Below are 15402 nucleotides of genomic sequence, written 5' to 3'. Positions count from 1 at the left end.
CCATCTCTACTGGCATATACTGGCAAGGCACCAGGCCGGGTCGACCAAGCTATACTTAAAGGTAAATGTGCAGAATGTCAGCCGACAAACAATATTAAAACAAGTAACGCAGAGTTATGTGTGGTCACGCTTTCCAGTGTTAGTGTGTAACTCAAGACTTTACATTCTTGTCGTCTCTCTAGATCTTCCTTATAATAACACATACAAGGTTAATAAACAGACAAAGTCCAGAGTTAGTATCTTGGTATTATAACATTTATTAAAATAATGCTATGGGGTTAATAGAAACAGCAAAGAACCAAAGAAGTAAAATGCAAGCCATGTAAAAACCCAACTAAAAACCCAATATGTCTAATGTCATCCAGTCGCTAACTAGAAGCCAAGAAAGACAACACTCCCAATATAATAAAGTACTGCAAAACAATTGGCAATTTCAGTTATCAAAATTGTGGGTTTTGCATTTTTGTATCCTTTTTCTAAATCAGGAAAAAAATCCATTTGAATGTTATATAACATACATATAAAACAAGATAGAAAAATACATTATAAACTTGTAACAATGGCTGTAAATACATTATTTTACATTTTTTTAGGCAATAGGTTGGTTATGATACATACATAGCATGAAACTACTAACGTTATAAAGAATAGACAAACACATTTTATCTGTACGGTTACATTTCAGCGACACTCCCATCTAAACATTCTAAAAAATAAAATATATAATACTGTCAAAGAAAAAAAAAAAAGACTAAAAAAAACACCTACCTAATTATAAAGAATAAAAACAGAAAAATCATAATACTGAGATCAAAGGCATTCAGGAAGTCATGCTTCTTATGGGAAAGTTGACCCATTTGTTCCTAAGTTAGTTCGTAGCGATCATGACTTACAATTGTCTATCCAATAGACTTCACATCGTCCATCTTTCTCCCAAAAATTAAAAGGTTATCTAAAAAATAAAGCTGCTAAAATGTCCAGGTTTATCGCAACTGAGATGAATCTGGATTAAAATACTGATCTCAAAACGGTTTGATCTCTTTAAATGCAAATGTGACTTAAAATTGTTCAAATCCTTCCTCCCCCCAAGAGGGGAGAAAACTAAAATAAACTGCAACACTGTGTATAGACCGGGAAGACAGAGCTGCTGAGCTGAAATCCGGTGGTGAATAGGAAAGCATGAATGTCTGTTGCATAGTAAATCAACGGGTAATCGGTTTGGGTGGGAGGGGATGGCGGACTAGGTCACCACAAAGGTGCTTGAAATCTAAGAGCGCGAGGCGTTAGTGCTGACCTGTAATTGAGACTGTAGAATACACTGCACACAGGGAAGGCAACAAATAGCCCAGAACACTAAAACTTACCAAACCGAGGTCTGGCAATAGTAAGGTGGAGTTGGCAATACGTAAGGTACAGGCAAGAAAAGTTGTGACCTATGAAAACACTTTTTTCTGTGGTGACCGTAACGATTTTTTATAGAACATTGTTCTGCGAGTCTGAATTCTACGGCTTAACGGAATTTGAGAATTTCTCGTACTGCTAATAAAAGTCATCAAAACTTGCGTTGGCAACACGCTGTAGGCTATCTGACCTAGACGGAAATAAAGGGAACAAACTTATACAAAACCACGGGACTAGATGACCATGGAGAAAAATAAGGCACTTTCTTTTCTTAGACTTACACAGATACTGGAACTAAGGAGAAAACAGTAAGGGGAGAAAAAAAAAAAAAAAAAAAGACAAAAAAAGGTTCTTTTTTTTGGTCTTATTCCTTGACTACCACCAAAACAAAAGCATTCAATGCAATAAAGGGTTGTTTTTTTGTTTTTCCTTTTTTTTCTTTTTTTTTTTATAACACTTGAAAGTATAAAATGCTACATTTCCAAAAATATATTTTTTTCTTCACCAGCACCCTTGTATAGCAAAAGTATCTACTTTTTGTTCATGTTTTCAATGCACTACACTTGTATCTACAATTTCAATACAATTATACAGCAAATAGGCAAGCATGGCTTTTACATCCTTAATTTTTTTGTTCTATACAGGGAGGTCTAAAACATATTTGAACAGTTTGCCAAGTAATGTGATACATAATGCATGTACCTTCTTCTACGATTTGATTATGTGAGGCTCGTGGGTCTATCCCATGACGATACCGGCGTGCAGATCACACAGTCGGCATGTCATGGCACCCTCATCCATGTCAGACATTTGGCAGGTGATATCATAAATAAAACTAAATGACCCTGTAAGGGTTCTGTAGTGACTCGAGTCATTTATATACTTTAATATTTGTTCTTGAGAATATATAAAATCACTTCCACCAATGAAATCCCTGACCGATCAGGTTCATGCATGATGCATCATCACAACACAGTACATTCAGCTTTATACTTCACTATACGAGAGAAAAAACAAAGTCGAGTTCCCTAGAAGTCTCTCACAGTTCCTGCCTCTGTCATTGGTAGCTGAGGATCATCTGTCTCGCCAGTGCTGTAGGTGGAGCCGCTAGACCGTTCGTGCGGTTAGGACACTAGAATATGATCAGCGCGAAGGGATGAATTGGACCTTATTGCTTTACTACAATTCAGTGCAGATACTATAATCATTTTCACCCAATCAGGGAAGGAAAAACAAATGCAAAAAAATGTTGAGTTGGAAGATAACCATTTTTCTGTGTCTTTTGTTAGATGGTAAGACGAACGGACAAGAGCCTCAGCTCGCTGCACTGAAGACAGGCAAGCAGAGGCGATTACCAGTTAACTGATCAGCAGGCAGGCATGGTCAGGTCATCATTGGGTGAAGAATTCAGAGGTCAGAAGGTCATAGGTTAGTTGCCGGTGGCGGCTGGGTGGTTAGAAACAAAAAAAATAAAAAAATGAAAAAAAATAAAAATAAAAAAAAGAAAGAAAAGATAGAGAAGAGATTAGTTTCAGCTAGTGACTGCTTAATGACAACATGAAAACTAATCACAACTAATAAAAAAACAAGCATGTTTAATACTGACAAACTGATTGACACCATCTACAGAATGCAACAAAATCATGACACCGAGTATCATGATTCGAATGTGTGAAGGAGGAGCCCACACCCATAAAACGGGTTAACAAGTAGAAAAAATGGAAATAAAACACAACTAAGGGCTAATGGTTAGTAGCAGTCGGAGATTGGAGACGATAATGAATCAGCTTGGAACTGGGAAAGAAATGATCAGACAGTCAGTGCAGACGATCAGTATCTGACTGCTATTAAGCATTAGTACTCCCCAATGGTGCAAGCATCCAAGCAGCTAATATTAATAATGATGATGGGATTATTAACTGGGATTAGACAAATGGAGCTAAAGATTGGTTTTTTTTATTCTTTTAAAAGCAAAAATTGAAGACAAAAATATCAATGTTTAATATAAACTATGGGCCAAACAAGGTCGTTTTTATTCAATAAAATTTTATTGCTCATTTCTATTTACAAACACAAAATCTCTTGGCCTCATAATACAAAGCAATAATAAACTCTGGTCTAGCACAGTAGGCGTCATGGTGTGAACCAGGAGCGGCTAACACTACCGGCAGCAGCTGAAACGACTAATGTACACAATATAGGACATATAGAAAAGGCATTTGTATGTAAACACTGGAAAAGTCCGGGCTTTTCTTTCTAGACTCAAAATTTTTTGAAGTACATAAAAAAAAACCCCAAAACGAAATCTAATCTGCTACTAAAGCATTTGTGACTACACACAGCCCTCTAATCTCATAGCTAATACTCTGCAATACAATAAAATCTGACATTTCATATACATTCCTGCATTATACTTTTATATTTCTTACGCCATCAGTAAATACTATTTTCTTTGAAAAAAAAAAAAATAATAATAATAATAATAAAAATACAGTAAAACATAAAAAGTTCTCAAGTGGAAAGCTAACATTCCCAGTGTTCTTGAGCTCTTCCTTCCCTCAGTAACTCACAATCTCCTTCACTACTTGGTCCACTTACAGTAGTATGGTTTAAGACTCAACAGCTTTACTCTATATATTATGAGGTTCCATTTGCTTGGACTGTACTCTCGCCATCGGGGCTGGAGCAGAGGAGATGGAGCCGAGAAGTTTTCAGTGCAAAGTCAAATTTGTGGCGTTATATATATACATATATATGAGTCACAGATCGCTTAGTCGTAGGGACCAGGTATCAGACGGTCAACTTCATCAACGGAAAGAAAGACCATAAGATTTCTCTCTCCCGTTAGTCAGATTCCCGTCCAATATCTGAACTGAATTTCTTAGGAACATTAAAGTATTCCGGGGTCTTTATGGTTCTTAAAGTGCACCGGTCATTAGTCGGCTTTACCCGATCAGTGTGCGGTCGCTCCTGCTGCTGGATGATCGGCCGAGCACGGACACGACCACACCAAGAGCGCTCTGTGCACAAGTCCAAATCTTATCCAATAGGGATCATGAACGGAACCCACGTGGCGTGAGCGCATCCACAGTCACCTGATCCTGTGACCGATCAGGTAAAGCGGCTAATGACGGCTATGCTGCCACTTATCGAGCACACATATGTAACAGTGGCCCATTACTAGCACAATGGCGGCATGTAGTCATATAATGTGTTATACATAGATGCCAATGTGCGTATTGTAACTGGACTGTAATATAGTGTAATATACTGGCACAGCTGGGACACCTCCTCTGCTACGTCTATGGCCAAGTACAGTCCACACAGGTTTATAACTGTGCAACATTATTAACAGGTTATAACAAGTATTTCAGTCTATTAAAACAATTAAACTGATAATAATATGATACAAATGTAGTCAGGAATATCCACTGAAATGACTGCCCTTCAAGTCAAGAATGCTTAGTTATAAGAGATGGAGCTTCCCAGGGATGCAATTAAAGGGGAACAACAGGTAACAATGTTTTCAAACAAACTGGTGTCAGAATATTCTATAAAAAAAAACAAAAAACACAAAACTTCCAGTACTTATCAGCTGCTGTATGCCCTGCAGGAAGTGGTGTATTCTCTCCAGTCTGACACAGTACTCTCTGCTGCCACCTCTGTCCATGTCAGGAACTGTCCAGAGCAGGGGAGGTTTTCTATGGGGATTTGCTGCTGCTCTGGACAGTTGCTGACATGGACAGAGGTGGCAGCAGAGAGCACTGTGTCAGACTGGAGAGAATACACCACTTCCTGCAGCACATACAGCAGCTAATACTGGAGGTTTTAAAATTTTAGTTAACTACAAATCTATATAACTTTCCGAAACCAGTTGATTGGAAAGAAAAGAAGTTTGCTGTTGTTCCCCTCTAAGGCTACGGTAAGGATTCTAAGGCCTTCATCATCACCTGTTATAGTTAAGCATTCATCTGTCCTGCTTTGCAACACCACAATAAATTCTGCACGCCAACACAGAGCGGTGGTCTAGGCTAGCTGTACGCCCACCGGTAATGTAAGGCCGCGGCTTCATGGACTCCTCAGCCGGAGGCGGATACAGGAGCATCCGGCACCATAGGGGCCACTCTATTGGGTTCATTATTTATATATTTTTGGATTTATAGAACAGCATGGCAGGATAGGCTATTCTATACAACACAGAGTGTAAATCTAATGTACACCCCCAAACACTGGGGGTCCATGGATAGTTACTGTGTATACATGGATAGTGTTACTGCAGTGTGAGAACTGGGCACAACCACCACCGCCAATGGGTGCTGAGCCTTCCCGTCTGCTCTGAACTGTTGGGGTGCACATTCAGCGTGGTGCAGTAAACGTACAGACAGCATTTACGGTAACACGAGAAGGAAAAAAAAAAATACAAACTACGCGGCTAAACTAACCTCTGTCTGCGGTCACAATCCTTTGGTAAGGATGGACGCGCATATCATGCCTTCGAACTTTAGTTGCCACCGCACCTAGTCAAATTGTAATTACCAAGACAACGTTAGAAACACGACATTCATGTAAAAAGGTCACACAATACATTAAAAACGAGGTTCATCAAAACGGGAGAATCCGCCACGGAGCGCTACAAAAAGGGTTTAGGGAAGCAACAAGGTAAGGCACAGGAGGCGGAGTCTGTAGAACGAGAGACGGGCAGATTAATATTGCATTGAACAAGGCTGGCCTTAACCTGCTCCGCCTGGGGGGTGGGGGTCTGCCGGCCCCCCGGACACTGAAGGGCAGTATATAGGGGGACCCAGGAACAATGGAGCTTTACTAGTCACATAATCGTTGAAGTGCTCGACTTTCTGCAGATTAATAACTCTTGTTCTTTAATACTGACATGAGTTTATTAGGAGATTCCAGTTGTAGTTTGTGAAATGCTTTGAACGTCCATTATTTTACGTCAGTAAGAAGAAACCGGATGGATTAGGTGATTAGTAAAGCGCAGAGAGTAAGTAACTTAGCAGTCAGCATTCTACTATACACTCACTGCTATCACAGCCCGACACTGAAGCAACGCCGGGCCCGTCTATGTGCAAAATAAAAAAGGAGAAGAAGTGCAAGTAAGTGGCTGACTGCTAGGTAAGTACGTTGCTTCCTCAGAGCTCAGGACTGGGACACTAGGTAAGTACGCTGCTTCCTCAGAGCTCAGGACTGGGACACTAGGTAAGTACGCTGCTTCCTCAGAGCTCAGGACTGGGACACTAGGTAAGTACGCAGCTTCCTCAGAGCTCAGGACTGGGACACTAGTAAGTACGCAGCTTCCTCAGAGCTCAGGACTGGGACACTAGGTAAGTACGCAGCTTCCTCAGAGCTCAGGACTGGGACACTAGGTAAGTACGCAGCTTCCTCAGAGCTCAGGACTGGGACACTAGGCAATGGCTACAAATCTCATCAGCACTGAACAGGTCATTTTAGGTTTTCTTGAGTTCTTAGCCTTTCGTGGGGAAAGCCATACCTGAAGACAAAAGGAAGGCAATTGAAGAGCAGTTAGCATTGTCAGCCTTTTTTTTTCCTACAGTTTTTCTACATTTCAAGGCCAGTGCATGTTAAAGGGGAACTCTGGCGAAAATCTGTCAAATCAAACGGTCTGTTTAAGTTATATAGATTTGTAATTTATTTCAATTTAAAAATCTCATGGACAGAGGTGGCAGCAAAGAGCACTGTGTCAGACTGGAGAGAATACACCACTTCCTGCTGGACATACAGCAGCTGATAAGTACTGGAAGACTGGAGATTTTCAATAGAAGTAAATTACAAATCTATGTAACTATGTAACCAGTTGATCTGAAAGAAAAAGATTTTTGCTGGAGAGCCCCTTTAACAGATTATTTCATCACAGACACATTATTGCAATATACTTTATTGATGTTGGACCAGTAGGGACACAACCACTATGACCAATGCCAATAGATAGGCTCCCTCTTCCCTTGGGGGGTCACAGATCACTGTTCTCAGGGTGGAGACGTCTTGTGACCTCCAGAGACTGAACCTTCCTTCAGTGCCCCCTTGTCTTACCTGACATCTACCAGCTATGCCCCCCCCCCCCCCCCCGACGCAGGGGCCGCTCTACCCTGGAGAAAACTATTCTATGTGTCACCCTGATGCTTGTGGCGTCAGTGAGCGCAGACAGTGGGACATACACTAATACCATGTTTGTACTGGAGGGTCGCTGTTTTGAATGGATACGGTCTGGAGGGTTTTTATATTCTGCTAAAAGGAGGAAATATCCTGTAATATAAATATCCTGACAATCTTAGTAATTGATGGTATGGGGGATAGCCTTGATGGTATGGGGGATAGCCTTGATGGTATGGGGGATAGCCTTGATGGTATGGGGGATAGCCTTGATGGTATGGGGGATAGCCTTGATGGTATGGGGGATAGCCTTGATGGTATGGGGGATAGCCTTGATGGTATGGGGGATAGCCTTGATGGTATGGGGGATAGCCTTGATGGTATGGGGGATAGCCTTGATGGTATAGGGGATAGCCTTGATGGTATAGGGGATAGCCTTGATGGTATGGGGGATAGCCTTGATGGTATGGGGGATAGCCTTGATGGTATGGGGGATAGCCTTGATGGTATGGGGGATAGCCTTATTGGTATGGGGGATAGCCTTATTGGTATGGGGGATAGCATGAAGCGGCTATAGATGTGCCGTCCCAGAGGCCTCTGTAATAGTCTGCATTGTATAGAGCAGGGATGTGAGGAGCCCTGAGGGCAGGCTGTAAGCATATCTCAGCAAGGCTGTAGGCTGAAATAAACAGATGAGACAACTTACAGCAATCTGATCGCCCTCACACAATCCTTCTGGGTTTTTCTATTGTGGCCCACTATGTCTGCAGTTGTCCGTTTCATCCGCACTGCATCCACACATTGCATTACTGCAGAAGGGTCATGTGACCAACACTTACAGCTCTAATCATAGGAGGCCTGACCATCCAATGCTGGGGTCCTTTTAGATGCAAGGAAATGCATCCGTGTACGGCTGTAGACAAGTGCCAAGATCGGCACTCCCTACAACACCTTAGCAAGGCAAGACTACTCAAGTGGCTGGGCCACACAAACAATCACTATCATCTATGCGCCCCCCCCCCCCCTGCCCCCATTACACAAGAGCCTCTGCATTATATTATAATAGTAACATAGTTAATAGGGTTCAACCTATAACACTATTGTGTGGATCCAGAGGAAGCAAAAACCCCTATATGGGTTTTTAATTACCACAAAAGAGAAAATATCCTTAATTTGGAGTCAATAAAAATCCCTCTCAAAAGTTCCCAGTCTTCCTAATATAGTCTCACTGCTCTTACAGTAAAGAATAGAGTTCCATAGTCTCACTGCTCTTACAGTTAATATAGAGAGTTCCACTGTGTCACTGCTCTTACAGTAAATAGAGAGTTCCATAGTCTCACTGCTCTTACAGTAAAGAATAGAGAGTTCCATAGTCTCACTGCTCTTACAGTAAAGAATAGAGAGTTCCATAGTCTCACTGCTCTTACAGTAAAGAAGAGAGTTCCATAGTGTCACTGCTCTTACAGTAAAGAATAGAGAGTTCCATAGTCTCACTGCTCTTACAGTAAAGAATAGAGAGTTCCATAGTCTCACTGCTCTTACAGTAAAGAAGAGAGTTCCATAGTGTCACTGCTCTTACAGTAAAGAATAGAGAGAGTTCCATAGTCTCACTGCTCTTACAGTAAATATAGAGAGTATAATAGTCTCACTGCTCTTACAGTAAAGAATCAGTGTCATGGTTACATGCCTAGGAATAGGAAGCTTACTAGAAAAGACAGCTATAAGCTGACTAGTTGCCATAGACATCACTTATGTCACAGTGGGGGAGGCCATGTAAAAACCTACAAACTTTTATCCTAAATCCCAATTAAAGGGGGAATCCTTCCATGTGTTACTTGCTGTACGGCTTACATATACAGCCAGGCTTTGGGTCACCCAGTTTGCATACAGGAGGTATATACCAAGGTGCCCTATATACACAGTAGGTTCAGCAAACCACATCAAGCCAAGAAACAATACACAGTAAATTGTTACCATGAATCTGTATTTGCAGCATTGCAGAACTCTTACCTAATACGCCGCTTGTTTCAATCGGATACTCCAGGATTGATGTTGGGGCCAGTGTATACGGGTATTCGTACGGCGTGTAGATCAGGCCGGCTTCTGGTGCCTGTGGGACTAGTGTAGCAGTCGGGTGAGGGGTTCCATTTGGCATGACAGCGGCTGTCTGTATTTGTCTGATCAAAGGCATTAAGGTAGGGCCAGCTGGCGTAGGGGTACGCAGAGCAGCTGGGGGCAGTACAGGCGCAGGCCCAGTTATAATCCGGGGGGCCTGAGCTGTTGCTGCAAGAGAAAAGGCAAGGGCTGCTACAGTAAGCAAAGAAAATCAGAGAGAAGAAGAAGTGTGGAGAAAACCGGGAAAGGGAGAGATAAGAGGGACGGATGAAGAGAAAGAAAGAAGCAGGAAGGAAGGAAAGGGGGAAAAAAGGAGAATCATTAGTCCATGCGCTGATCACACAGCGTGCCAAAGCACACCACCCAGATGCGTACAAGCCACCCCCAATACTAGAGCGATTCAATGCCAACATGCTTCAAATCAAAGCCCATACACACATATATATATATATATATACCCAAATCACAAATCATTGGTGAAAAAATATATGTTAGCGCTGGCGGTGATTTTGTAAAAGAAACATCCAAAATGCACCAGGATAGTGATTTATTATTATTATCCGCACAGTCACAGAGATACAAGTGTGATCAGAAAGGGAGTCTATCGGCACAGTCACAGAGATACAAGTGTGATCAGAAAGGGGGTCTATCGGCACAGTCACAGAGATACATGTGTGTACAGTAAGGTGGTCTATCGGCACAGTCACAGAGATACAAGTGTGATCAGAAAGGGGGTCTATCCGCACAGTCACAGAGATACAAGTGTGATCAGAAAGGGGGTCTATCGGCACAGTCACAGAGATACAAGTGTGTACAGTAAGGTGGTCTATCGGCACAGTCACAGAGATACAAGTGTGTACAGTAAGGTGGTCTATCGGCACAGTCACAGAGATACAAGTGTGTACAGTAAGGTGGTCTATCGGCACAGTCACAGAGATACAAGTGTGATCAGAAAGGGGGTCTATCGGCACAGTCACAGAGATACAAGTGTGATCAGAAAGGGGGTCTATCGGCACAGTCACAGAGATACAAGTGTGAACAGAAAGGGGGTCTATCGGCACAGTCACAGAGATACAAGTGTGTACAGTAAGGTGGTCTATCGGCACAGTCACAGAGATACAAGTGTGATCAGAAAGGGGGTCTATCGGCACAGTCACAGAGATACAAGTGTGATCAGAAAGGGGGTCTATGTGCTGAGCGGAAACTCTTGTGCACACAATCAAAGGAGGAGGAGAGATGACCTATGTGATTGGCAGGATCACAGTGTCCTTCCCTGAACTGCGGCTGTAGTGAGTGACCACTCCAGAATCCATCTAAACTGATAGTGGGGGCTACAGGAACACAATAACTGTCAGCTGAAATCAGGAATACCACCCCCCTCCCCCTCGATCATAGTATATATTTGTAGGACTTAAATATTTTTGCAAACAAAAATAATTTGGAAAACTTGTCTCCTCCTGATGTGCCGCTCCTTCCCTCCCATTGTCTGTAGCTTGTTGTCTAGGTTACCAACCACAGCTCTGCTGTGAAAGCAGTGCTCTGGCTGAGATATAAGAGATACATATATATTTTATAATATAGTGGTTTATGTGTTATATATATACACACACACAGACATATACACACACTACACTTATATATATATCAGTCCGACCATTGCTTTCAGAGCAGGGAGGCAGTTGGTAACCTAGACCAGTGCTTCTCAATTCCAGTCCTCATCGCACCAACAGGTGATGTTTCAAGGATTTTATTGGTATTTCAAAAGTGATATTATACCCATCAGGTAGTATCACAGGTGATATATAATTATACCCATCAGGTAGTATCACAGGTGATATATAATTATACCCATCAGGTAGTATCACAGGTGATATCATTATACCCATCAGGTAGTATCACAGGTGATATATAATTATATCCATCAGGTAGTATCACAGGTGATATATAATTATACCCATCAGGTAGTATCACAGGTGATATATAATTATACTCATCAGGTAGTATAACAGGTGATATATAATTATACCCATCAGGTAGTATCACAGGTGATATATAATTATACCCATCAGGTAGTATCACAGGTGATATATAATTATACCCATCAGGTAGTATCACAGGTGATATATAATTATACCCATCAGGTAGTATCACAGGTGATATATAATTATACCCATCAGGTAGTATCACAGGTGATATATAATTATACCCATCAGGTAGTATCACAGGTGATATCATTATACCCATCAGGTAGTATAACAGGTGATATATAATTATACCCATCAGGTAGTATCACAGGTGATATATAATTATACCCATCAGGTAGTATCACAGGTGATATCATTATACCCATCAGGTAGTATCACAGGTGATATATAATTATACCCATCAGGTAGTATCACAGGTGATATATAATTATACCCATCAGGTAGTATCACAGGTGATATATAATTATACCCATCAGGTAGTATCACAGGTGATATATAATTATACCCATCAGGTAGTATCACAGGTGATATATAATTATACCCATCAGGTAGTATCACAGGTGATATCATTATACCCATCAGGTAGTATCACAGGTGATATCATTATATCCATCAGGTAGTATCACAGGTGATATATAATTATACCCATCAGGTAGTATCACAGGTGATATATAAGTATACCCATCAGGTAGTATCACAGGTGATCTATAATTATACCCATCAGGTAGTATATAATTATACTCATCAGGTAGTATAACAGGTGATATATAATTATACCCATCAGGTAGTATCACAGGTGATATCATTATATCCATCAGGTAGTATCACAGGTAATATTATAGCCATCAGGTAGTATCACAGGTGATATATAATTATATCCATCAGGTAGTATCACAGGTGATATATAATTATACCCATCAGGTAGTATCACAGGTGATATCATGTTGATGGCCATGAGAACTGGAATTGAGAAGCTCTAACCTAGACAATGAGCTGTCAAGAATCGGAGGAAAAGAGAAGAGGTCTCGCCCTACAAGTATACCTGTGTCAGCCGAGATGGGAATACGCCTCCTACTGAATGGTCATGATTTTTTTAAAATACTGAATACAATGGTGACAAAACCTTTGTTATTTTACATGTGCAAAGTGCCATAAAGCAGAAGAGTGACATGCACCTCCCAGTTTTTGGCTTCCTGTAGGAAAGAACAAGGTGTTGCATGTTTCTAGATCCTGAGTACCCATCAGCACATTACTGTTATCATCAGGTTGCATCACTTATTATAGGAGCTATACGGCAGCAGCCATGCTAGATTGTGTATACATAAGCAATATACATGGAGCATGCAGAGATATCAGAATAATGGAGAACAGAAGGATGTCATACACAAAGCAGAGGGGAAATAAAAAGAATTAAACTTCAAAAACAGAATATAAACCCTGTGCCTGATCTTACAGTACAGGAGCGCGGCGTCTCTGCCACAAGTCATAGAGAGGATGACCGATGATAGAGGACACAAGACGGGGCAGGGAGAGTCCATGTATATACAGGATAGAGAAGACTGGGCAGGGACAGTCCATGTATATACAGGATAGAGGAGACGGGGGGTAGGGACAGTCCATGTATATACAGGATAGAGGAGACGGGGGGAGGGGGGCAGGGACAGTCCATGTAGATACAGGATAGAGGAGACGGGGGGCAGGGACAGTCCATGTAGCTACAGGATAGAGGAGACCGGGGGGGGGGGGGGGGGGGGGGGGGGCAGGGACAGTCCATGTATATACAGGATAGAGGAGACGGGGGGGCAGGGAGAGTCCATGTATATACAGGATAGAGGAGACGGGGCAGAGACAGTCCATGTATATACAGGATAGAGGAGACTGGGGGGGCAGGGACAGTCCATGTATATACAGGATAGAGGAGACGGGGGGGGGCAGGGACAGTCCATGTATATACAGGATAGAGGAGACAGGGGGGGCAGGGACAGTCCATGTATATACAGGATGGGGGGGGGGGGGGGGGCAGGGACAGTCCATGTATATACAGGATAGAGGAGACGGGGGGGGGGGGGGGGCAGGGACAGTCCATGTATATACAGGATAGAGGAGACGGGGGGCAGGGACAGTCCATGTATATACAGGATAGAGGAGACGGGGGGCAGGGACAGTCCATGTATATACAGGATAGAGGAGACAGGGCAGGGACAGTCCATGTATATACAGGATAGAGGAGATGGGGGGGGGGCAGGGACAGTCCATGTATATACAGGATAGAGGAGACGGGGGGGGGGGGGCAGGGACAGTCCATGTATATACAGGATAGAGGAGACAGGGGGGGCAGGGACAGTCCATGTATATACAGGATAGAGGAGACAGGGCAGGGACAGTCCATGTATATACAGGATAGAGGAGATGGGGGGGGCAGGGACAGTCCATGTATATACAGGATAGAGGAGACAGGGCAGGGACAGTCCATGTATATACAGGATAGAGGAGACGGGGGGGGGGGGCAGGGACAGTCCATGTATATACAGGATAGAGGAGACTGGGGGGGCAGGGACAGTCCATGTATATACAGGATAGAGGAGACGGGGGGGCAGGGACAGTCCATGTATATACAGGATAGAGGAGACGGGGGGGCAGGGACAGTCCATGTATATACAGGATAGAGGAGACGGGGGGGGCAGGGACAGTCCATGTATATACAGGATAGAGGAGACGGGGGGGGCAGGGACAGTCCATGTATATACAGGATAGAGGAGACGGGGGGGGCAGGGACAGTCCATGTATATACAGGATAGAGGAGACGGGGGGGGCAGGGACAGTCCATGTATATACAGGATAGAGGAGACGGGGCAGAGACAATAAGATAATACGTCCGTGTACAGAGATATCATTACGGGCAGACGTGTAATACAAGCAGAAAGCTTTGGGCGACTTACGTGATTTTAGGTTGGCGTCTCTGTAGGTGCCGTTCAGGATGGCGAGCTCCATCAGTTGCATCTTCTTTAAGCTGTCCTCCCCCTCGGCCTGTAAAGGATAAAAGAAAAATGATTGAAATTACATTTCACAACAGGTATATTGATTTTAAAAAAGTAATTTCATTGACTTTAGTAACATTTGTATTTCACAGACTAGATACAACTTCATACTACGATAACAACAACGGCCAGCAACGGCTGATATACCGAGAGTCATCGGACAATGAACTGGTCACATATTTAAGAATTTCGCTTAGGTTATATTTAATTTCATTCTATTCATTGTATATTTACCACCTATATTCTACTATCTTGTAGTTTCCATTCTGACCACTAGGCCTAAATCTAAGCCGAGACTTCCTGCCCTGTACAGATCATTTCCCAGCAGTGCCCTCCTTATCAACACAAACAGGACAGTGAAACCAGTATATAGATAACACAGACTGGAGTACAGTAACACCAGTATATAGGTAACACAGACAGGAGGACAGTGACACCAGTATATAGATACCACAGACAGGACAGTGACACCAGTATATAGATAACACAGACAGGAGGACAGTGACACCAGTATATAGATAACACAGACAGGAGGACAGTGACACCAGTATATAGATAACACAGACAGGACAGTGACACCAGTATATAGATAACACAGACAGGACAGTGACACCAGTATATAGATAACACAGACAGGACAGTGACACCAGTATATAGATAACACAGACAGGACAGTGACACCAGTATATAGGTAACACAGACAGGACAGTGACACCAGTATATAGATAACACAGACA

At 42.6% G+C, this 15402-nt stretch overlaps 1 protein-coding gene across 5 annotated transcripts in view; it reads right to left on the bottom strand.

Annotated features, from left to right (window-relative positions):
* Window positions 1-233: 233 nt before the first annotated feature.
* QKI (QKI, KH domain containing RNA binding) overlaps window positions 234-15402 on the bottom strand; it is a 119695-nt gene continuing 104526 nt past the window's right edge. Inside the window, exons 5-8 of one of the 5 annotated variants that reach the window (XM_069974375.1) lie at window positions 14567-14654; window positions 9538-9834; window positions 5844-5918; window positions 234-2847 (exon numbers count right to left, since the gene is read on the bottom strand). In XM_069974375.1, coding sequence (XP_069830476.1) covers window positions 2831-2847; window positions 5844-5918; window positions 9538-9834; window positions 14567-14654 — 477 coding nt within the window. In that variant the 3' untranslated portion in view covers window positions 234-2830. Of the gene's footprint in view, window positions 2848-5843; window positions 6908-9537; window positions 9835-14566; window positions 14655-15402 lie in introns of all 5 variants that reach the window. The other 4 variants (XM_069974374.1, XM_069974376.1, XR_011363594.1 and 1 more) reach the window with 4 other exon arrangements.

This window comes from Dendropsophus ebraccatus, chromosome 6 (assembly GCF_027789765.1).
Source record: "Dendropsophus ebraccatus isolate aDenEbr1 chromosome 6, aDenEbr1.pat, whole genome shotgun sequence".
Classification (NCBI taxonomy): Eukaryota; Metazoa; Chordata; class Amphibia; order Anura; family Hylidae; genus Dendropsophus; species Dendropsophus ebraccatus.
Note: the sequence above shows the minus strand (reverse complement) of the source record. Positions and strands in the feature narration are given on the sequence as shown.